Here is a 25,329-nt window from a genome sequence, read left to right as displayed (position 1 = left end):
GTCAAGCCATTGTAGCGAAAGCTTGCCCCATATGGCGAATATTGTGTCGTCACTTTCGTCATACCCAACTACAGCACTCTTATTGGTACATTTCTAACAAGTCTACTGGGTCGCAGCCACCGCACAACGTTGTTTTCTGTGGCAGCTGAGGCGAGAATCACATAGGATGCGCGGTATGTCAAGCGGGCTGATAACTTCACAGAAGTCATATTTTGTGCCACCTGGGTGGCCCACCTGATGGCAAAACAGTTCAGCGAAGAAACATCGTATCTGCTTGTTACAGACTACTGTTAGGTCAACGCCAAAAGGCTGTTTTTCATAGGAGACAAGAGTGAAGCATTCTATGCGTCCAATCATTTTCTGCGCATTGCAAGAGCAGTTGATAGTCCTCTGCAACGCTGTCATCTGCCATTTACTACACTGCCTTGAAGGAAATACTGATGCCCAGGTTCTCAGTCGGTACTTTCTACAATTGACAATGAAGCACTTGCGACGCTTATTTTGGTGCGATAGTGCCCTTCGCCTTATCGCAGTGGAGCAAACTGCTTTTTGAGGTTGTAAAAGTCAGACAAAGTAGATACTTATAAAACTCTGGGACAAGAATTTCTTCGCTCTTTTCCCAGCAGCATGGTATTCAGAAAAGCAAACTATTGAGTAAAGAACACGCCATGCGTCTATATATTTGCCGCGGATTTTTTAAAAATAAACTAACTCCTTGAGGTTGGTTTACGGTATCCTAGATTGTGGGGGACGCTTTCCAGTAACCGATAACTTTAGAACATTTGCTAATGGCGAAAAATTTCGGACTTGGAGAGAACGTGACCTCCCAAGGGGACGATAGCTGCTGTGGCACAACCGAAAAACGGACGATAAAAGGGAGAGCATTACTATAGGTGGCACGAAACATACCGGACGTCACAACATTGCTGAACTGCATAATGAAACTAGTAATTCCCCAATCTTTCCCAACTCTCCAGTATTAATGCTGAAAAATGCAATGTAAGCGGGCACATTGAATGGGCGATGTCTGGTAGACGTGATAATTTAATTCTCGATCAAGGTGTAGACAGCGAGAAATGTTGAAGCAGTGTCAGTAAGTTCTTTTGCGTTGAGCTGCGAAAAATATTTGATGAGGAGGCGGGCTTGGACAATTAGTCGGACGCCTGCCGTGAGTCAAGTTAACTGTTTTATAACATTGATGATGATGATGAAGACGACGACGACGGCGATGATGATGATGATGATGATGATGATGAAGCCTCAAGTAATGGCACAAACCCATTGTGGGGAATAAACCACGAACCGGGTGGTAATATGATTGAAAAATGAAATAAATTAGTTAATTATTAAATAATTAAGTAATAAAAAGGGAAAATAAATGAATAATCGAAGATGAGAAATAAAACAGATAATAAAGAAATAAAGTAGTCTATAATAAGATAGCCAGCCTTGACTAGAAAGAGAATCTTCATCATCATCATCAGTATTATAATCATCATTGTTTGCCTCTATCATGTGCGCTACAGGAAGAACGTCTCTCGTTTTGTTCCATGAATAGGCGTGTCCTCTGCTAAACGATCACTATATACTGCCGCGAAATTTCTTATTCCAGTAGCTCTAGACATCGAAAGTCAAATTTTATCAGCCAAAAATTTCAGATGCAGCTAGTTTTTGCAGAGCAGCTTAATGGAAACCATTGTCTTCTTGCTTCACTGAAAACAATATCAGTACCTCAAAGACAGCGCTTGTCCAGATCGGTTAATTCTAGTTTTATAGTTCCCTTAAGAAGGCATGCACTAAGTCGACGCGAAATCATGATGACTTCTTTGTTTTTGAGCTGCGATGTTTGTCACCGACCGCCTTGCAATGCCTTTCGGAGGTACGAAAAAAAAACAAGGAAAACACAATATTTACAATGGTTTTAGGACTAGGCAACGTATTCGAGCCCTGAGGTGCTGAAAAAAATTCGCGTTACAATCCCACGCTGCGCGGGCTGACTGCCTGAACCACGACAGCCATTGCGCTGTGCGGTGAAGTGGTGATACGATACCATGGCATGCTGAGCAAGGTGCAGGGGCAAAAGAAAAAAAAATATCATATCTCGTTTAAAAGAAGAATACAAATGAGATAATGACGGTCATGGAATGCCGACAAACAGGCCTATCCATCGACCATGTATCATATGGTCACATGTGCCGTTCCAGGGCGAAAAGAAGGGATGAATGCGGACCAAACCCGTCAACTTCGTATGTTTATTTTATTTTTATTATTTTTAGATACTGCGCGCTATATATTGGCGCAAGGGAACTTTTACTGCAAAGTAACGCTATAGAGACAGTCAAGTAACGTAATTGCAGCGAACAATTCTGTATAGCTTTCGCCAGTAAAGATAGTAAATTTAGCTAATCTTTCTCAAAATTTGGAGCCCCTAAAGTATCCTTTCGGACCAAATTTGCCAATTATCACGACCACACATTGAAGGCAAACGTCTACAGGTTCAAGAGGTGAAGTTGTGTAGCGTTTCACTTTTATTTAAATTTTCTCGGCGAACCATATTTCACGTATCTGAGCAAACTTTAGAAGCACGTCTCCTTACAGGAATTTTTCTTGTATATACTAAGAAATGGTTATGAGCAAGGTAGTAATAAGCACAAGTTTTTACGAGAGAACTTGAGACGGTTGGGCGACACGTCTGCGACACTTGGCGTGGAAGGACCCTGTTCCTTTCAGAAGTGTGTGCTAGCGAGCTGCGGCCGAATTGGTAAGTGTCATCGGATGTTGCAATTTTGCCGTTGCGCACCATCATCCGGCCTTCTAAATCGTGATAGTTTACCCACTAGCTGCTTCAGAGCCACTAGTTCTTTGCGAAGCGTTGTTAACAGGGCCTTCGTGGTTCGCGTACTTGGGGTAATGCCATGCTCGCGCAAGTGTCTTCCTTTTTTTAAGGCGAAAGCCGTAAGTGGCTCGTTGCGTGATGGCATTAGAAGAATGCGGCGTCTAGTCGAGTGGTACACACACAAAAGAAAGAAAAAAAAAACACGTGACCTTCTCCGAGTGAGCGGCGGGTGAAGAGGGCAACAAGCGGCGCGCGCAAAAGGAAAACAGGTGCTGCGTCGCTGACGTCACGCGGCTGCGGCGGCGATTGTGGAGAAAGTAGACTGCGAAGTGAGAGAAAAGGCGATGAAGGACGCTCGCCCGGGGCTTAGCGGATTGCGCGGTAGACCTCGGAAATACGCTACGGCCGAGGATGCTCGCCAAGCGAGAAACGAGGTGCGACGTGCGAAGCAGCGGCAGCAAGGCGTTCGAGCGCGAGTGCTGCTTTCCCCTACTGAGAGGATGCAACATAATTGTGTTCGGCTTGTGCTTCACATTTGTAATACTTACTGGCGACAAGCATGCAGCACGTTTAGGTGGCGCATTATGGGCTCGCATGTGTCCTTGAGGAGGTCGACCAAAAGCGCCACACGTGTACTTCACATTGCGACTCGTTATGTCTTGCAAGAAGTCTGACCCCTCCGATCGTATAACTTAATGCGTTACCAAGTGTGCAGCAGGTTTTCGCCTTCACGTGTTATAGGTTTGTAGCATGCTGCCGAACTTTATTGTCTTGCAAACTGAACAAATTGGACGTATATGTTCATTCAATTTTTTTTCTTGTGACTTCTACCCGTTTTTTGTCTCCTGTATTTGTTCATACAGTGTCTGATGGTGCAATAATTTTGAATAAGTGCCCACGCATTACAAAAGTTATTTTTACAAAATAAACAAAATGCGTGCACAAGAGCATTCAATGGGCAAATCCACAGTAAAGGTCAGCCATATTTCGAAAGGCTGGTTATATCCAGCCGTGAGCCATGTTCTGTGCTTCATGTGCTGTGCAGAAAATTAGGCATAAGGATCTCGCAACTAAATTAATTAATTGTACCGCCAAATGTAAAGTCGTTGCATGGAAATTTCATAGCCACTTCCGCAGTGTTGAGAAGCTCCGCTTTTTTAAAATAGTTGTTCAAAAGCTCCCAATAATGCGACGTAGCTTAGAACCTTAAGATGCTCGAGAAGGACCACACAATGTGATGAAAAAAGGATAGGCATTACGTTAAAGGGGCACGAAGACAGCAGTGTCGATTACAGAGAAGACAGCAGTATCCGGTATTTTGGTTGCCATTACGTGGAATTGACTGAGTCGGGAAGTATGGTATAGCAGGTAGCCGGTGCACAATTAAGATTACACGATTGATGCCAAGAGAAGGGAAACGTGTCGTGGACGCCAGGCAGGAAATTAGGAAATTTGCGAAGGTGGCGTATCGTCAAGGATAAAATAGCGCAAAAGATAGGACAGCAGTTGATCCTGTCATCTTGTGTTTCCGTTTTGTCTCTTCATGCTGTGCTTTTAAGTCAATGCTTTCCTTAAAAGAAATCCAAATGAACCATCTAGCGCCATTTATTGTTCTGTAGACATTAATTTCAAGAGAGTGCAAAGAAACACGAGTGCTATTTTGGATGGATATCTAAGTCGAGGGAACATAAAACAGACCCTACAGTCTAATAAACAAACTTCCTAACTGTTGAAGTGCAGGCTAGTTTTGCTCTCCTTTCTGGCATTTGCGCTTTTTTATCCTTGACAACGCTACACCAATCGGCCTGCACTTCTGAAGATGGTGTCGACTAGCACAAGACAGGGGTCATTGGAGATCGCTGAGAGAGGTATTCATCTTGCAGTGAACATAAATACGCTGATGATGATGTATACGACGTAGCACTATTGCGCTGAGCTAGGTTCGTTGTGGTGGTAATGTTTCTTGAGGCGAGGTTAGCCTGAGAGACCTGGCCGGCACTTTGCTCCGTCCTGAGCATGTTTTTCCATGTCGAATATGTCACCATGAGTGAATCAGTCGAGTCTCACAGAAATGTGAAAAGAATGCACAGCGCTTCCTTTTGCACATTTTACGCGGACCTTCCCGGTAGACAAACTGTTCTACACGTTTAGGCGGAAACGTCCTTCTTTTCTAGCTGCATAGAAACCACCTCTGTTCCGGGGAAAAACTCTTGCAGGACCATATGAAGGGCTCTATATCGCGCGCATCATTGCAATCTGTTCAAAACAGAAAGACCACCGTTGACTTTTATTTCCGTTAAGGAGTGTAGGCTGATACTGCTCTGGCTTCTTATAACAAGATGGCTTCCGTGCGGCTAAGTCCCTTTACAACACAGAGTTGATTCAGTGCTTTCCAAAATGTGTGAAAGCGGCAACGAATTGTCTCTTTGTGGAGGTATGAATTCACTGCAGCTCTCACTGAAAGCTCTTCGTCGGCGAGAACATGCGCTTATTCGTTGCCAGTGACACCCAGCATGCGACGTATACACTCAAACGATATCTTACAGTCCCTTTTTATTGGCGAGTTCTTTATGCGAAGCCAGTGACTGAAGACAACTTCTTTCGAGGCACGACAGGCGATAATTGCAGAATTTTTTACTTTGAGTCCGACCGTATTACAGCTTTTTGTAATGGTGCGTTCTTCAGTTTGTGAAGAAGAGCACCTATAGCGGCACTTCCTGCAATAATGGAAGAGTCAAAGTGGTCCAAACAGCAAGACCAATTAGTACCGAGAGAGGGGATTCAATGTGCAGGGGCGCCGCTATCAGAATCCACACTGACCGGTCCGTCCGCGTCTAATGAAAGTGGGTGGGATAATTGGTATACAAGTGCTCGAGCACCAGGCAGAACGCCTCAGAAGAATATGTCAACTACTTGGACTGCAACGAAAGAATGTTAAGATCGCAAATGATGTCCTAGAGCATCCAAGATGGATCAGTTTGTTGTCCTTTTTTTGGACGCTTGAGATCTAGGTCTCCTAGAGTATTTAGCGCAGCATAGACCTTTTTTGAGAAAAGCTTTCCTGGGAAAAGAATCACCCAGCCGGAGAAGCGGAGTCAATGGCACAATGGAGGCGAGGAGACGTAAAGATAGAGATGGCCTCGTATTTAACTTTCTTGCTGAGGCGGCCTGCGGAGCGCTCATGGACAAAAGGGCACCTTTCATATGTATAATTTCTGGTCATTCATGTTAGGCCTTTTATGAACACGTCAATGGCGGTTGGTAAATTAAACAGCGGCTCACTAGAGGGGTGTGTAGTTTGAGCATCGATCTTAGGTGGTTGCCGCGGTGGATTCCAGCACTTAGGTGGCGTACGTCAAGCCACTGCGGTGATGTTTCTGGTGCATAGTCCGGAAAGGAGTAGTCCGAATAGTTCGGCAATGGCAGACTGATGTCTGTAGACGCTGCAACTATTCGTACATCACTTATGGCTTGCTCCTCAAACGTTACCAATTTAAGTCCAACTGGCAGAATAACAGACTCCGTAGAAGCGTTCATATCCACAAGAAAGTGCGCCTGTCGATGGCTTGAACAACATGTCGAGGGACAAACACATTCTTCTTATTCGCGTTGTTATGATCTCGCTCAACGATAGCGCTGCATGATCCCATCCGGACACCTGAAGAACACAAGGGAACAAACATGGCTGTCCCACCAGGCAGAAACACATCTTGAGACAGCGAAAACACGTCGGCTTGATCAGTCTGGAAATCACCAAGTATGACGGAATTGGCAACGTGCTCCGCAGTAAAATCTCTCCAGTCCCAAAGTGAAGTATAGAGCTGCATTCATGCAGGAAATCTATGCCTAAAGTAACATCATGAGTCGCATGGACCAATACAGTGAACTCGGCTCTGAAGGTCTGTCCTCCGATCGCAACCAAAACCGAACACCAACAGGGCGTAGCATTTCACTTCCAACTCCACGAAAAGTTTCTGTGCGTTCCCACGCGAACATAACGTTCTATCCTAGGCGATCTTTGAAGCGAAGGCGCATAACAGAAATAGCGGCACCCATATCGACAAGAGCAGTAGTATTGACACCGCCCCCCCCACACGCACGCACGCACGCACGCACGCACGCACGCACGCACGCACGCACGCACGCACGCACGCACGCACGCACGCACGCACGCACGCACGCACGCACACACACACACACACACACACACACACACACACACACACACACACACAAACACGCGCGCGCGCGCGCGCATACGCGATCCGCACCTCAATTGGCCGCATCAGCTAGTTTCCCAGCTGCGGCGGGGAAGGCGGCTCGCATCGCGCGATTGGTACGACCACTGTTGCCGCAGAGAATGGACTCCAAATGGCGCGGACGCGTTTTTGTGCACACGAACAGGGTACGCCGAAAAACGTGGCGCTCGCTGCTGGCGGCGGCAACAAAAGCGCGCAAAATGCCCTCGGGAACTACAGGCGCAGCTGTCAGGTAGGTTGCGGTTGAATCTAAATGGCGCAGGTACGCGCAGCGCCGGGTACGATTCCGCAGGAGCATGTCGGAGTATCGGGTTTGCCGCAGAAACACGTCGTGGTGTTGGGTAGTACTCCTCAGTGTCACGACGGACTGGTGAGGACTGGTGGCGACTGAGATTCGCCGGGAGAGGCCGAAAGCTCGTGTTATTTAAGTGCGGTTATTTTCAAGGCGGTCCGTGCTTGATACGATGTTTTTGCGACAAGGATAGTGGTTCGGGAATGCACTCGTCAAACGTGCACTGATATTCAGCGTCTACTCCCTTAAGCGACTCGGTGCACGATCGAGGCGATGTCATCGCAGGTAGCGACGTCCATACTGACAGCTAGGGTGACGTTGTCCAAGCACCCGAACTTCGCTAATATCCTACGGGTCTTCGGAGCTTCGAACGCACCCCATTGCTTCCTCAATTCGGAAGGAGTGTTCTGGTTTTCTTTCGTTACTAAAAAATTGTAACGTCTTCTGCGATGCGTTTTAATAGATGTCACACTTTCTCTTCCTCCGACATATTCGCGTTTGCAATTCCGCATAGCTTCAATACTTCTTCAATATACGTTGTACATGTTTCACCAGGCAATCAGGCTCTGCACGAAAGCGTGTGTTCCGCTTTCTTCTTTTTGGAATTTCGAGTCGCCAAATCAGGCTTTCAGTTCCTGGACAAAAGTTTGCCAAGTGGCCAGCACGCCTTCATGAATGTCAAACCAAAGTAGAGCGGTACCGGCGAGAAAATAATGCAGCCTTCACAAGCTGCACTGACATACTCCACCCGTTATGCCGGCTTACTCTTTCGTAGTGTCTCAGCCAGTCATCCACGTCTTCGTGTGTTTTACTTGAAAATATTCGTGGTTCTGGCGTACAGTAGCTAGGTCGCCTTGGTCTCTAACTGACTTGAATAATGCCTTCTTCAATAGTGTTCGTTTAACGGCTTGCTTGGGCGTCGGCCATGCTTGTTGGCTCTGGTGGTAGTCCGGCCAGGCGTCTGCTTCTTCGAAGACCTTGTAGGACTGGGTTGTCCAGGGCATCCAGTGCCCAGCACCTCCACCACTCGTTACGGGATGCAGAATGGATTTATTTACAGTGAAAAGGGGTAGAGAAGACATGGGGACGGTCCGAAACAGCCAATCCCTCCCAAAAACCTCGCGCCGCTTCTTCCTCTTTCGCGCTGTTCCGGGGCGGCGTTACAATATATATCTGTAGTGCGTGGTAGTAGGACTTATAAATGTCCATGTAAACAGCAAGGGTTGAAATGACATCATCTCTGTGATGTTCAGTGTGACTTATGAGATTTGATACACTACATGTCTTCACCACAGAGTCACGGTCTAAAAACGGTCATGCGTACTGTATATATATGTTTCCTTTAATGCTCTACAAACCAATTCAACCTGTTGTGGATTTATTTTGTATTGCCTATGCTACGCAAGATGTTAAACAAAACCGGGGGATACAAGGCTAAATTAGTAACACCTTTCATAGGCTACAGAACGGGAACCAGCAACTTTTCAGAGCCCTGGAACATCACCTGTTCTCCATACGTCGTTTAAGAAAACGAGGAGCTCTTGTTTATGGGGCTTTGGCAAGTTCGTGAGCATCTGTCTGATTGCGGATGAGGTCAGGGCCTACTACATAATGTTGTCGGAAGCTACTTAGCGTAAAGTCGAGCTCCCGAAATATGAAAAGCACGTTCATCGGAGAATAAGAATGAAGTGACATGGGGCCTGTAGTCTTTAGTGAATGGATGAGTAGCCATCCTTACGATATTCCTCTAAGGCCGCAAGAGTATTACCGAACTTCAAAGCGAGGGCCTCGAAGGCTCTTCTTGTGCGACGCTTCTCAGCAAGCGTGCCAATGATTGTTCACAGTGTATTGTAGCGGGGATAAAAATTGTCAAACTGGTGCATAATACCGCTCTCTGTTGTCTTCTCAACCTTTCAGTGTGCCATGCACATTGCGGAATTGGTGCGATTTAACATGGTTTTCAGTGCCGTATCAGCCCCCTTTTCTCAACAATACACGCTCCACTCATCTTCGGGCAGCACAGAGGTTCCTTAACTTTAAATCAGCAGCACCGAAATAATCAAGCGGTTTTGTTCATTTAGCCACCGCTTTCTTGCGGCGCAACACGTCTGCCCGGTGGACTCATTAAGATGTTCTCGATAAATATGTCACTGTGTGACAGAGTACCTTCGTTTTACATTTTGGTATCCAGTAACATTAGTAAATATCTGGAATTGGTCGTTGTTCATTCGATAACATCTAACGGTGACATCTACTGAATATATAACCATGACATCTACTACTGGTAAACGACGCTTGTGGAACTTGTGTTTGGTGGAACTTGTGGAACACAGCTTGTCCGCATTCGTTCCATCAACAAGCTGTTTTCCCCAAGCTTCAATGACCTTGTAGCCCCACAGCAAATCGTGTGCCCCGATGAAATCTCCGCAGAAAATTCGAAGATGGCGGAATCACGGCTGGACAGAGCTTTGAAAAAAATATTTGATGGGCAACATAGTCCGGGGGCTAATGCAGATTGACTAAGGCTTGCTCTGCCTATTGTAATTTGCACATGGACTACTTCCCCAGCAAGAGAGAAGATGTTTTGAACGGGAAGGATAATGTGTGGCATTTTGCGTGGAATGCAAATCATGGCACTTTTATTAGGGCAAACTGGAATTGATCCTCTTATTTGCGCGCATAACGCAATATGAGATAGAATGACCATTTGGTAGACCGGCCTCAGAAAGGGCATTGATAAGTACAGGGATGCTGCTCAGGAAGAAAGCTCAAGTAAAGGGATGCAGGAAATGCTCATGGGCGCCTCTCAAATTCATGTTTTACACTAATTGCATTTTTAAAAACAATTTAAAGGCGAAATCTCAAAGAATATAACCATGAAAGCTGCCATTCCAACAAGATTGCGATTAGAAAAAAAGTTCTGGCACTATTTCATTACTGAAACAAAGTAGGCTGCAGTACAAGCTGCGGCCGGTGAGTGTCATGCACAGTAAAATTTGCCAGACGTAAGTTTGTAAGTTTAAGGCATTGAAATTTTTATTAGCGCTTTTGTCGTCGATTTTCATAGTTTGAGCAGCTAGCCCGATAATAGCGTTCCTTGCTCGATTGAAAGATCCTACTGCATCCGCAGCCATTATCTTTCGCGGGCTGCGCAACCTAGAACGCTCCGTTGAATTATTTGCCATCGATGTAAGCATCGTTCTTGACGTATGCATACAGGGTTGTTGGACACGGGACCTAATCATAAAGTGAAATTTAGCCTCGAGAATTTCACACATTTAGGATGCATTAACGACTTAACCGATTTCATGCGTCCTAGAGTTGACGCACGAGCGAGAGGAGCATATATGCTGGTGTATGTTGTGTGAAGCTACTCCAAGGAAATCGCAAGTGCGTGTCGTTTGCGGTGACACTGCTCAAAAACAGCGAATTCTCTGTAACGTAATGGTGACGTCATCTGAAACCACGCGGCGTGTTTCGCTCGGTTTCCCCGTAGTGGTGATAGATACCGCCACCATTCAGTAGCAGGGATATTGCGAGCTGCCTCTGTCCTTTCATTCTTCGACATCGACACGCAATCTCAATAAGAGTGCCAAGATAACACCCGAACCTTGCTGCCGAGGTGAGATAAAGCGCAGGGAAAGTCTGCAATACCTTCCCGTGAAGCTGCAAAAGGGTCAACTGTGGCTAACCGTTGGGCCTTCATTGAACAGGCAGAAGCAAGCCAGGAACTGCCTTGACAAGCTATGACGTAATTTCTGTGGCATCTCCGGAACTCTGCAGAGAACATCGACAAAACCCACTTCTGCAGTGAAACGGCTGAAACAAAGTATACGAAGAGCTTTTAATGTTTCAACTGCTCGACATGTTCTTGCGCTTGTCCCTATGCGCCGCCCCGACGTCAACGTTGGCGATTATGTGACCTTCGCGAACATAAACCCAAGTTGAATCCTATAGTCCCAAAGTTTTTTATCAGAATAAAGAAAGAGAAACGACACGACACAGAGCAACGCAGGGCCTCTCCGAATAAGCACAATAATGAGTCCGGAGGGCAGTGCTTGCAAGCGGTGCCACTCAGGATGCTCTTTTTCTTTGGGTTTATGCCAACCAAATTCTACTGTCAAGCTGTCACGAAATGTTTTCAATGTGGCTGTTTTTCTTTTCATTATTTTTTTCTGCGCGTGATTATTGCCTCGTTATGTGTGGTGAATCCCTCTCGTGCATAAGAGCCATGTTTCGAGGATTTAACAATGGCACAAAACCTCCGTAATCATATGGCACGTAAACTTTAGCTACACTACCCCCACCAAAATAACAAAAAATCTTTTGAGCAAGACGTTTTTTGGAGCAAATTTTTATGTAACACCTTTTTGCCATCTATTTATAAGGGCTAATGGTTGCTTCAGAGCAGAAATATTGATCTAGAGAGCAAGCCAGAAATTTACTCAGAAAGGCTGCGCTTACAAAGACAGAACGAAAACATAACGGGCTCACCCCAGGTATCTGATAGTGCTTGGTAGCAATGACCGAGAACAACGTGTCCCACGCAGATGGTACGTATGCCGTGCAAGAAGCTCAGGGAGTATTGGTTGGGGTTGGTCCTATCGGCCACATGGAACAATGCACGCGTGTTGGTCGCAGCCGAGAATGCCAGGACGACCCTTAGTAGGGTACCTGAAAGAATGTTGTGACTTAGTTCTGATTCGTGTTTACATAAATCAGCATACTACTTTCAGCACTTTTAATCTTTCCATTTTCATCTCGATTTAGTTAGCAAGGACCGCAAGGCTTGCAACTGGCGCGAGTGGACACGAAGGATAAACAAGGAAACATGAAGACAATTACAAGCCGCCTTGTTATCGTCTTGATGTTTCCTTCCTTGCCATGACAAACCATGTAGACCAACAATTCATGTTGACCAGGGACTGCCAGCATACCGCACATATGTTTGTATGTGTAGGTGCAAATGTAAAAGCGTGTGTGCGCGCATTAGTGTGTGTGCATGTGCCCATATGCAAGTGTTCGTATGCGTGTGCGCGTGTGTGCGCGCACACACGCACATACGTGCACACTCCTTCGCGATATTGTTGTAGAACGTGACTTGATCTGGGCCGCGATATAAGTTTGATTGGCCGCACGAGGTTAATTACCCACTGTAAGTTTGAATAACTATGATGAATAACTATATTGGACTAACTATATCTATTGTTAGTATGATTTTCTAAACACGCCAGCTGTTTCAATAGCACGACATTTTGTAATTAGCAGCGTGTACCCTTAAATAGGAAACAGAACAATTGAGATTATGGTGCATTTACTATGACGGTTTTCATCACTGCAGAATTTGAGTAATACCCACACAGCAACAATGACGTAAGAGAATTACGCTGCAGCAGTTACAAAGGATTCCGGACATTGTATATTTACTCCGAAGAGTTACCGCCATCATATATGTACTCACCACCTTTCTGCGCAGCCTTCGGCTTCAAATTCATGTAAAGGTCGACAGCAGTGGCCCCAGCTATTAAGGTGACTAGAACAGCCAGGAATGCTCTGCACAAGACAGACACGATCCCTATAATTCCTGGAGTGCATTGTTGTAGAGCTTTGTCTATACACAAAGGTAAGAAAAAAAGGGGCAAATCGTACGCACTGCGGAAATCTATTTTATGTGAAGCATATTATTACGTAGTAACAGAACGTGGCACGTTTAACGGGCACTTCATTCATATCACTCAGCGCTTACCGAGACATTTGTAGGATGGAGAAGAGAAGCCTGTGCACAGGCAACAGACATAACATCCAAAGTCGAAGTACTTGATATCTTTCGTATAGAAATGACCCCTGCCACTTCGAAACCTCACGCTGGGCATATACCATTTGACCCACGTAGCTTATCTCATAATTAAGAAAAATATAAAAGTTCCACGTAGCTGAACAGAACCATGGTTATGTTTGCCTTCGTTTGGAGAAAATGAGACAACTTCTTGTATTTAGCCTAATTTCATAATTCGTGAGTATTTATTAACAAATTTCTCAAACATTACATTCAGAGCAAAAGCGTCAATGAGAAAATGTTAGGCCATCCTGCGAAATTCCTGATCCAGCTTTCTGTTCCTCAATATTTGCTACACAGAGGAGCTTCCATTTCTTTCACGCTTGTAAAGAACTTTTATATAGCACGTATTGAGCAACATAAAGAACCGTTTAGAACTCTTTAGGGTGATCTTCAGTTTTCTCATTGCCACTTTTGCTCTGAATATATTATTTGAGAAGTTTATTAATAAATAATAAGTTATGTAATTAGGCGAATTACAAAAATATGCTCTGTCTCACTCCAAGTGACGACAAACAACACTGCCTCGATTCTGTTTGGCTGCGTAGCACTTGCACATTTTTTTTTATTTTGGCACAGGTTACGTGGGACACATAATATATAGGTTTCCGACAGATGGCAACGTCCGACGCGAACAACAACCGATCGCACGCATTGGACCAGTCACGGATCTTGTTCAGAGGGAAATGTTCAGCAAAAGGCCTATCGGCACCATAGTTATGGAGTTGTGCCCTCTATTCCGTTCCCGCTCCATTCCAGAGAATGGATATCCGCGTTAGTCCACTCCTTTTAATTTCTACAAATGGAGAGATGTGGACCATTCCTACACCTGCAGTGGTTGAACTGAATAATACCACTGTAACTGCAGTAAAATTAAACACTTTCACTCGAATGTTTACTGTGCTAGCATGCCTAGTAAGCAACACATATTTTTAAAGTCTGGGCATTATTACAAATAATGTTAGGCGCTGTTTTTTTGCTTGCACATTACTATTCTGTCAGTTTGATAACCAACATAATATCGAAACGCATAGGTATAGTTTGCAGGAGGATATCTTTTGTTTCACATTTACTAGCGCAGAAACGTGCTCTGTTTTTTACAGCACGCCTGTCTGACCTCCTTTCATCGCGTTTTGTGAATATTCGACAGTGCGCACAAATCATTGCGCGGGTTCCAAACCATTGTGAGCTCGCGCAGGGCGCAACCGTTTGCTAAGCAGTTGTTTAGTCTTCATCTTTGTGTCGTAGGTCAAGCATGCTCTTAGTAAATCGGATCATTCTTGACAACTTAAAGTTGCACTCTTGAAATATGCTTCAACTTTGTAACAAAAAGACGTTTTCGGGTGTTCAAGTATGTACCGAGCTGTTTATAGCTACTGTGGAAGCGATAGTCACCTATATTTGGTTGTTTTTTTACCGCGTACTGCATGGAGAGCTTGGCTAGTGAAGAACCTGCTATCGCAACATCATAGCTAAACGCACGCAGATACAAAAAACACTGCGCGAGAGAGCAGTATAAATGTAACAAAATTGAAATAATCAAAAGCTTACACAATTACTTAGAGTGAACGGTACACTCTACAAACACTCTATGATTATACAACGAACTTGATATAAATTTGCAAATCAATACAAGTTATGCATAATGCCGAGTCAGCGCATGACCTGTGACAAGCACGAGTGGTCTCCAGTCCTGTTAAAATAGATCAGTTCAAAGCAAAACGAATAAAAAGTCACTAACGCGGAAAAGGTGTGATGGTCATAAATTGAGATGAAAATGAAACACACCAAAGTACACAAATGGTCGATCGTGCAACAAAAACATCATGGTGCTATCGTAAGGCGAATTGCGTCACTTAACAAGAACTATTCACAAGGAACCAATGTGGTCACAGGCGCCCCAAAAATTGCGCAAGGTTTTCACAGCTTTTCTCTGTTTATAGGGACAGGACCAATGACTGAGTAATTGTTATAGGTTACAAACGTCTATGTAAGATGTTAAAATAATTGCGAAGTGTTTTACAATAATGGTAAAATTGAAGACATTTGATAAGGTTAGGTTCTACCGAAGCTTCCGGGGTGCGGCATTGTACGTAGTCAAAGGAGGGTATTTTCCTTATACGACATAGAAAACGGGGTGCGTACGACATATCAAAACGTAGGCGGTGCATAGTAGACACTGAATAAGCCAGAAAATTGCGAAATATAATAAATTTCCCAAGGCTAATTGTCAAATATACCTGTTTTGTAGTCTCGCTTAAAATCAGCATTTAGCACTGCTGAACCACGTCTCCATTCCATTCCCAATTCATTCCTGGTGTTTTAAAATATGGAATGATTCCAGAATCATTCCATCTCCGGAATCGCCATTCGGCGGCTTTGATCGGTCCGTATTAGCAGTAAGTTGTTGAGTCCGGCATTTCTCTTCCAGTGCAGCTGCGACCCACCGACTTTCCGATATCTTCTTCCAACGAACGCTCACGTTCTTAATTCCCCATTCACCGCTGTCGTCCTTCCGTCTGCCGACTAATCGCTACGTGCTTTTGCTCTAAACGCAGTTCACGTGCTTTGGTACTCATCGCAGCCACTCGTTGATTGGCAGCTCCACGCACCTGTGCCAACTGACACTCTCCCTCGACACAGGTTCCTGGTTCTTCATGAAAAAAACGTAGCTTCGTTTGCACAGCGCAATGCTGTTTGCTACGAATCGCATCGGTACGTGCACTTATTCCTCTCCAGATATAAGGCGCCACCTGTTGGCGCACCGCTCCAAAAACGATGGATACTTACCCAGCGGCAGAGGAAACAGTTGAGGCAAAGAATGCTTAGAGATAATCCAGAACCAAATGAGTAGACTTGCAATATAAGAAGTAAGGACATGTGGGAAATTAAAACATTTCGAACAACATATGTTCTACAAACGTTGGAACACCGGCTTCCACGACTTTTTAATGACCTATTGAGACAGGATATAACACCCAAATGTGTCACATTTCGGACACTCTTGGCTTACTTTCTTTCCTGAACTTTTCTTGGTTATATCTTTATGCAGCGAAATACCAATCGCTTCACAGAATTATGGTGTTACCTGATGGTATTCCTATGTTTTTCTGGTAAAATGTCTTTGCCATGTCATTGCGCTGTCTATACTATTAGAATCCTTCATTTCTTTTGCCATGTGTGCATGGCTTAATTCCATGAAAAATATTTCTGATAATTGCAGCCTTTATGTAACATGTTTATATATTGTTCTGTAGTGCAATGTGACGGCCATGAGCAGTGTTTCTTTTTTGCGTATCTTCTTTTTATGTCATATTGTATCATCATCATCATCCTCATCGTCGTCGTCGTCATCATCATCAGCCTGGTTACGCCCACTGCAGGGAAAAGGCCTCTCCCATACTTCTCCAACTACCCCGGTCATGTACTAATTGCGGCGATGTTGTCCCTGCAAACTTCTTAATCTCATCCACCCACCTAACATTCTGCCGCCCCCTGCTACGCTTCCCTTCCCTTGGACCCCAGTACGTAACCCTTAATGACCATCGGTTATCTTCCCTCCTCATTACATGTCCTGCCAATGCCCATTTCTTTTTCTTGATTTCCACTAAGATGTCACTAACTCGCGTTTGTTCCCTCACCAAATATGCTCTTTTCTTATCCCTTAATGTTACACTCATCATTCTTCTTTCCATAGCTCGTTGCGTCGTCCTCAATTTAAGTAGAACCCTTTTCGTATGCCTCCAGGTTTCTACCCCGTAGGTGAGTACTGGTAAGACACAGCTATTATACACTCTTCTCTTGAGGGATAATGGCAACCTGCTGTTCATGATCTGAGAATGCTTGCCAAACGCACCCGAGCCTATTGTTATTCTTCTGATTATTTCCGTCTCATGATCCGGATCCACGGTCACTACCTGCCCTAAGTAGATGCATTCCCTTACCACTTCCAGTGCCTCGCTACCTATTGTAAATTGCTGTTCTCTACCGAGACTGTTAAACATTACTTTAGTTTTTTGTAGATTAATTTTTAGAACCACTCTTCTGCTTTGCCTCTCCAGGTCAGTGATCATGCATTGCAATTGGTCCCCTGAGTTACTAAGCAAGGCAATATCATCAGCGAATCGCAAGTTGCTAAGGTATTCTCCATTAACTCCTATCCCCAATTCTTCCCAGTCCAGGTCTCTGAATACCTCCTGTAAACCCGCTGTGAATAGCATTGGAGAGATCGTATCTGCCTGTCTGACGCCTTTCTTCATTGGGATTTTGTTGCTTTCTTTATTGAGGACTACGGTGGCTGTGGAGCCGCTATATATATATTTCAGTATTTTCACATACGGCTCGTCTACACCCTGATTCCGTAATGCCTCCATGACTGCTGAGGTTTCGACAGAATCAAACGCTTTCTCGTAATCAGTGAAAGCTATGTATAAGGGTTGGTTATATTCCGCACATTTCTCTATAACCTGATTGATAGTGTGAATATGGTCTATTGTCGAGTAGCCTTTACGGAATCCTGCCTGGTCCTTTGGTTGACAGAAGTCTAAGGTGTTCCTGGTTCTATTTGCGATTACCTTAGTAAATAGTTTGTAGGCAACGGACAGTAAGCTGATCGGTCTATAATTTTTCAAGTCTTTGGGGTCCCCTTTCTTATAGATTAGGAATATGCTAGCGTTCTTCTAATATTCCGGCACGCTCTAAGTCATGAGGCATTGCGCATACAGGGTGGCCAGTTTTTCTAGAACAATCTGCCCATCATCCTTTAACAAATCTGCTGTTACCTGTTCCTCCCCAGCTGCCTTCCCCCTTTGCATAGCTCCCAATGCTTTCTTTACTTCTTCCGGCGTTACTTGTGGGATGTCAAATTCCTCTAGACTATTCTCTTTTCCATTATCGTCGTGGGTGCCACTGGTACTGTATAAATCTCTATAGAACTCCTCAGCCACTTGAACTATCTCATCCATATTAGTAATGATATTCCCGGCTTTGTCGCTTAACGCATACATCTGATTCTTGCCAATTCCTAGTTTCATCTTCACTGCTTTTAGGCTTCCTCCGTTCCTGAGAGCATGTTCGATTATATCTATTTCTATCTATTTCTATCTATTCTATTTTGTATGCTACTGCCAAAAAAGGAGGGGCGTTGCTCTGTCAAGCTGTTGAAAGACAGCTTTTACTTCGGTCCCCCTGCATCAACATGTATGACGTGATGGTCAAATAAACTTATTATTATTATTATTATTATTATTATTATTATTATTATTATTATTATTATTATTATTATTATTATTATTATTATTATTATTATTATTATTATTATTATTATTATTATTATTATTATTATTATATCAATTAACATGTTAGAGGCGTGCTCACAGTGGCAACACTGCTAGCAGAATATCGGCATAAAATCCACTAGCCACTTGTATAGTCGACGGCCACTGTGCAATGACAATGCAACTTCGTTCCTTTCTCCTTTTTAAAAGTGTCATCACGGCACTATCAGTGCGCAAACTGAAGTATTAAGAATTGCTTCCAAAGTGTTCTCGTACGAGCTCCACCAAATTGCCGATAGAAGCACGAATACTCGTGAGGGCGCACATTGAACATTTCTCAGTGTGCATCTTCGCCTAATACAGGTCATCATCAGCCGACACTCGATATAATCGCTGCACTTACTTGTCGGGCCGAATTACAGCTACAAGAATACATTGGCCGAATTCGGCCAATGTATTCTTGTAGCTGTATTCATGATAGTGGAACTTATACCGAAATATGCTCACTCGAATGCACAAAATGCTGCCGTTTTTGTTTACCGGGGGTACACACACGTAAACTTCAAGCTAGGAGGACGCAAGTTAACAATCCAAGATGTGTCACTGTGCATTCTAAACGTGAGCAACCTCTTGGAGTCTATCGGCTAGTGAACTTTTTCTTTTCGATTAATTGCGTTAGGTGCTACGGACAATGATTGGTGATGTCACGAAGTCTTTGTTAATGTTAATACTCCGGGTACTCCACGCTACTCATAATTATTGGTGATTAACAAACTTGCTTCAAATCTATCTTGGTAAGATGAGCTAAAGTTCATTGAGCGACAATGAATGTTGTGCAAGGTATCACGCTTAGTAATGCTGACGCTGATCGAGGGCATTTCATGAGCTGGCTACGCCGGATTTTCCATTTAACGCGCAAGAAGGCATTACACCAGTGGTTGTTCAGTTCAATATTGCGCCTGTGGAGAATGCCTTGGCTTCACCACGTTGCCACAATAGGGTAAAGAAGCGTGCGCAGACGTCACTTCTGGTGGTTGTATAAAACGGCTTGCAGGGCAACTGCATAATTAAGCATGCGCGAATATTCATGATTCCAAATTTAAATAGATTAGTACCTGCTATTCGATTCGATTCACAGTAGTAGCCTGGAAGCCACTGGAAAGTGACGTGACGTCCTTTCTCTGCTATTCGATCCTATAGCTCTCTTATTACCAGCACTAGTTGGTCTAAGGATCCAAGCTGTAGAGTGGATAACAACCATTGCAGGGTTGCCTTAGAATCAGTAAATTCGCTGCAATTTAGTGGTGGTTCTTCTCGAATCGCATGAACTGCGCTGTCACTGCAGCAAGCTCCACGGCAGCCGACGTTGGCTTTAGTAGGTTTTAAACTTAATGGTGATAGGGTTTTTTTCGGGGTAGATCACAATTCCGGCAGATCCGCCCAAAATTGTGGAGCCATGAGCCTAAATCTAAAGATGATTCTGCTATGTCTCGTGCAGCACGAGTAGAATCAGCTACTTGAGAGCCCGCGACGAGAATCCGGCTTTCGTCCGAATCTCTGGTACTGAAAGTCGAATTTGCGGTCGAACCAAACACCAAGGAAGTGCCATCTGTTTGTCAGGAGGCGTATAATCTCTAGGAAAGCAGTCGCGGTAAGCCGATAGCTTCTGACAAAAAGAGGCAGTTAAGTTTAGTGCCTTTCGAGAAGACATATCGCCTGCAATTGTAGACTAAAATTTCTGTGGGTACATTATGTGTGGAAGGCGTGATGCGTAGTAACTGTGTTCGAACTACCACCGAATATTATTATTCGCACTTCATTGGAAAACTTCAGTATCCAAATAGCTCCGAAGAAAATAGAAATATTTAGAAGCAGGACCCCCAGAATAACGAAAGGAACGACCCTTAAAGATGAAGTGGGAAAGCAAAAACTTAAAAATGCTCCAACACCAACGGCGTATACAAAAGGCTAGGAAACTTGAGCCAGAAGGCGTTACGACTGCGTTGCCAACAGTGCGACGCAGTCACCGCAGTGCTGGCGACGACAGTACTCTAGACAGGCTCAGACAGTATTCTAGGTGTCATGAGGTTTATGACTGTTTAACGCCACGCCTACCGCGGCAGCTGCGTGTGCGAACCCCCCTCCAACACCGTGGGTTTCCCGCACGCTAAAGGATCCGAAGTGATCGAAACCATGGCAGAACCCTCCGTAAGTTCATTTTTCAAATTAGTTCAGTAGTTCTAATGCCGCTGTGTTCTTTTGTCAGCATACCGTAAATCAATCACGTCAATCAATCAATGATTATTTTTTTTCTGTACACTCACGCCCTATGGCCTCTTTTTATTATCACCTCTCATGCAAATTCTATTTGTACTGTCTCTCTTTCGCGTGCTTGGGGTTTTGATGCCATGTCTTCAAATCAAGACTTCCTTTTCGAATCTTCCCTAGCTTTGCTGACTGTGGCTGCTGCTGCTGTCTTGCCGAGTAGCTCAAGCTAAAAAAATAAAGGAATCCAGGGTCCGATGATAACATATATACTCCGGTCTCCCACCACAACAGATTCACGCTCTCACCAAAAGGGCACAATCGCACGCATACTTCTCTCGTGCTTACCCCAGCTAGCGTATTTACTCGAATGTAACGCGACCATGATATTAACACGAGCGTCATCTTTCCAGCCAATTGACATAAAAAATAAATAAAACCGCCAATTTAACGCGAGGAGAAAGTAAGAAGAAATTGTACCTTGATTCAAGAAATGCCAGTTCGGAAAGAAGTTTTCTTGGGCGATTCCTTTCAGAGATAGTTTCCCTTTTGCAAAATTTCGCGTGACTCGGCACTGAAAGCGTCCCCCGACAGGCGTAAAGTACTCCTTAAGGCCGCAATACCATAGCATTCGCGGACACTACCAGGCAACTACGAGGTCCACAGAGCCTTTCCGACCTGCCGAAAGAGGGCTTCCCGATGGTCTTGCCATCCGCGAATCGTTGACTCGTTGACGTCGACCCCTCGAGCCACGGCGGAGTTTCCCACCATGTAGGTCATCGAAATTGGCTCAGTTCTGAAGCGGGCGTCATACAAAATGCACCATGTCGACATAAAGTGACAAATTAACGGAGTCGAAGGGCGACACACTGAAGGGTACTGCAACACAATAACCATAACACTAGTCACAAACCTATGACGTCGATTCCAACAAAAACAATGTTTTGATTTCGATTGACTGTTTAAGAATTGGATCGAGACGTGTACAGGTTGCCAACGTAACGATAGAAAGAGCAAGGTTTAAGATATTAGGTTTAAAATGGTCAATTTTTCTGTTATTCGAATGTAACGCCAGGGTCGAATTCAGGCAACGAAAATTATGAAAAAGAAAACCGTTACAACCAATCAAATACGGTAGCTCTTCTGAATCCATGTGCCCTTGCGCGAAAGCTTTGTGGATTCCGGATGTTTAGAAGCTATGGTTGGTGGTGGCGCTGTGTCGTGTTTCTCTGCCGCCTTGGCTGAGGGCTGCAGGGTGCGTTTATCGAGTGAGCTGAGCTTATGGAGATGCGCCGTTTCATCTTTCCGGTTTAAAAAAGCACCGCTTACACCGATTCCTAGAGTGCTTAGGCGCTTCAGTATTAAAAAAATAATATATCTAACTCAGCCATATTGTAAATCATGTGTGCGTAGATAAAGAAAGTAAATTCAGGCGTACGCGCCGAAACCGCGTTCTGATAATGAGGTACTCCCGCCCCAAAGCGGGGTACCATGAAATAATTGTCACCACTTGCAGTTTAATGTGCATTGTAAGCACACGAGAGCGCAGCTTCCACGGCCGAGATCAAACCCGTGCCCTCGAGCACAGCGACGCAGCGCTATAGCCACTAAACTGCCGTGGTTGGTCGGTTCGCACGTAGCTGACCCTTGTTACTATGAACAAAAAATGTTTGAACAACTTACACAATTGCTATTTGGCTTGCACTCCATGGTTCGGCTTCCGCGGTGACGCAGTTTTCCACTCGAATCTCCACTGACGAAGGCTTCACTGAGAAAGGACGAAAGACGGCGAATGTTTGAACGACACATTTATTAAGCTAGCTCTTGTTGATAATGATTATGCGGAAGCACCGTCGTATTTAGCGAAGCATGTTCGTGCCCAGTTTCGGTATCGCAGGCCATAAAGGTGAATTTTTGCCGATAAATACATTAACCACTAGCACTTCTAAAATCGCGTAAATTGTTTTCCATCTTATGGTGCACAATGGCAATACTGCCGTAGCAACATGGGCGAAACGACCGGTGATTAAAAATTATTTAGCCATCTTTAGTTAATCAGCGAACGGACTGCTACGTTTATTCTACTATTTAGCGCCCTCCCCGCGGAAGGGACAACTAGTGTGGAAAGTGTCCATACATCGGATAAATATTTTAAGAAAATATATTTACATAATTTAGATCCCGCACATGCACACTGCACACATTTCGACCGGGGTGCGACCTTCATCGAGAGTGACCTAGAATGACTCCTGATGGTAGCCGGACCCCGGCCATAACGTCGAAAATAAATAATGTTAAGCTTTGCTGTTCTGCGCGCGTCTGCACTTCTTTCAATTTATTATACTCCGGATCCGCAGAAGTATATATATATATATATATATATATATATATATATATATATATATATATATATATATATATATATATATATATATATATATATATATATATATATAGATATAAATATGTGTGTGTTGTGTGTGTGTGTGTGTGTGTGTGTGTGTGTGTGTGTGTGGTTATATAGTAAGAGGAGGAGGAGAAATAAACGTTCATTGAGGCAGTATCCCGGCGTATGCTCCGCTTGTACTCTAGGTGGGAGGTGTCCTCATTGCAGGAACCCTCTGGCCTTCGCTGCTTGCGTGGCCCTGGCGACGAGGCGTCGTTGTTGTTCCAGGTCGTCGGAGACGAGCTTGGCCTCCCAGGTTTCGATGAGGTCTTCGCTTTCTTGTTTGGCATTACAGTGTTCCGGTGATGGCTTTCGGTGTGATGCGTCTGTGTCTAGATGCCATGGACCCTCGATAATCAGGTGCGCCAAGGTTTCCGGTACGCCGCACATTGGGCAATGGCATCCTTGTAGCATTGGGTAGAGCCTGTGTATGAGTATTCAGTGGGTGTAAGTGTTACAGCTTAGTTAGGGTGAAGTGATGGCACATCCTGCGTTCCAGCCTGTGATGTTGAAGGATCGCTGAGAAGATGATGATTACAGTCTTTGCCCCCAGTGACGCAGACTGGGCATGTCGAGAGTAGGAAGGGTTGGCCCGGCAGGCGTGACCTTGGGCCGCGACGTGGGCCGCTTCGTTTCCCTTCAGCCTCTTGGGGCCAGGAACCCATGTCACGCAGGTGTACGCGATCTCTGCAGCACTATTGACGCTCACCAGAAACGCCAGCCCGGGCAAAGATCGGATCATCAACAACCATCTCCGGAACCTTCCGCAGCAGGCTACCGCAGCCCTACTGCAGTGCTTCAATGCATGCTGTGTGAAAGGAGAGCTACCGGCTGCCCGTAAGCACTCGGAGGTCATCATGATCCCCAAACCATGCAAACAGCTCAGCATCGAGAATTTACGCCCAATTTCCCTTACCTCGTGCGTAGGGAAACTTTTCGTGCATATGATACACAACCGGCTAGCCTCATACTTTCATGACAGCGGATATTTTCTGAACGCTATATCATAAGAAGCCAACAAAGACACCAAGGACAGCATAGGGGAAATTACATGTACTTAATTGAAGAGATGAAAAATTAATGGAAATGAAAGTTGAAAAAGCAAAATGGAAAAGAGAGTGTTCTGCTGCGAATGGCCCGCGCGGCCGCGCACGACCACCCTGGCCGCGGTATCTTGAAAGTCGTCTGCGACGGGGACACAGTCCACCGCGCGCTGTGTTTCCGCCGCTTAGTACGTTGATGGGAGACACGGCACGAAGGTCAATTCGCTCGCTGCTGCTACCGTGCTTCCTTGCTCCAGCATTTTGACAGTTTCCGCGGTCATCGAGTGAGAGATGTTCATGTTTGCTTGTGAGCGCGCGACACTACGTTCGATAATGTAGTTAGTATGCCTATGTTTAGAAGTTTATGCGGCCGGTAAAACTACTAGCCATACTTCTTATAGCTGCCCACTAATTTGCTATCGCAATAGGGGATTTGCCTTTCGGTCGAAACTGCGACTTTGTTCATTCGCTTTCATTTCCATTAATGTACCGTTTCTTTAATTCAATTAATAAGTACATGCAATTTCCCCTATGCTGTCCTTGGTCTCATGATGTAACTAATGAAACTGGAGCCCTATTTTATATATATATATATATATATATATATATATATATATATATATATATATATATATATATATATATATATATATATATCCAACTGCAACACTTACGGGCTCTGCAGAGCTTACGGATTTTTCCAGCTGCAGACTGGGCCTACCATGTTTGTCAACTGCTCCGTTGACATCTCGAGTACAGATGTCGATGCAGAGACAGCAGCTTCTTCTCTGTGTGCGTGCTTTGTCAGCAACGTGTACATTTCTCTGCTTCCTCCTTCACCTTTTCATTGGCTCTCTTTAATATTCCTGTTGGTGGTAGTGTAATTTAGTAAAATCTTCGACGTTGAAAATACCGTGAACGCGAAGCTTCTCTTCAGAGCCGTCATGGCCCGCCAAGTGTTCACACTGCTCCCTGGTTATTTAAAGGTAGCGGTCGACCTTAATGATGGGCGTCATCTTGCTCAGATTATCTCCAATTTCACTTTCAATGCGCATTATATGGCGCACAAACAAATG

At 44.6% G+C, this 25,329-nt stretch overlaps 1 protein-coding gene across 1 annotated transcript in view; it reads right to left on the bottom strand.

Annotated features, from left to right (window-relative positions):
* The window catches only part of LOC142583395 (nose resistant to fluoxetine protein 6-like), a 52,479-nt gene extending 39,338 nt beyond the window's left edge, over positions 1-13,141 (bottom strand). The window contains exons 1-3 of the mRNA XM_075693878.1: positions 13,134-13,141; positions 12,849-12,940; positions 11,882-12,061 (exon numbers count right to left, since the gene is read on the bottom strand). Coding sequence (XP_075549993.1) covers positions 11,882-12,061; positions 12,849-12,940; positions 13,134-13,141 — 280 coding nt within the window. The remainder of the gene's footprint in view (positions 1-11,881; positions 12,062-12,848; positions 12,941-13,133) is intronic.
* Between the last annotated feature and the right edge of the window lie 12,188 nt (positions 13,142-25,329).

The sequence above is a fragment of the Dermacentor variabilis genome, chromosome 1, assembly GCF_050947875.1.
Source record: "Dermacentor variabilis isolate Ectoservices chromosome 1, ASM5094787v1, whole genome shotgun sequence".
Classification (NCBI taxonomy): domain Eukaryota; kingdom Metazoa; phylum Arthropoda; class Arachnida; order Ixodida; family Ixodidae; genus Dermacentor; species Dermacentor variabilis.
Note: the sequence above shows the minus strand (reverse complement) of the source record. Positions and strands in the feature narration are given on the sequence as shown.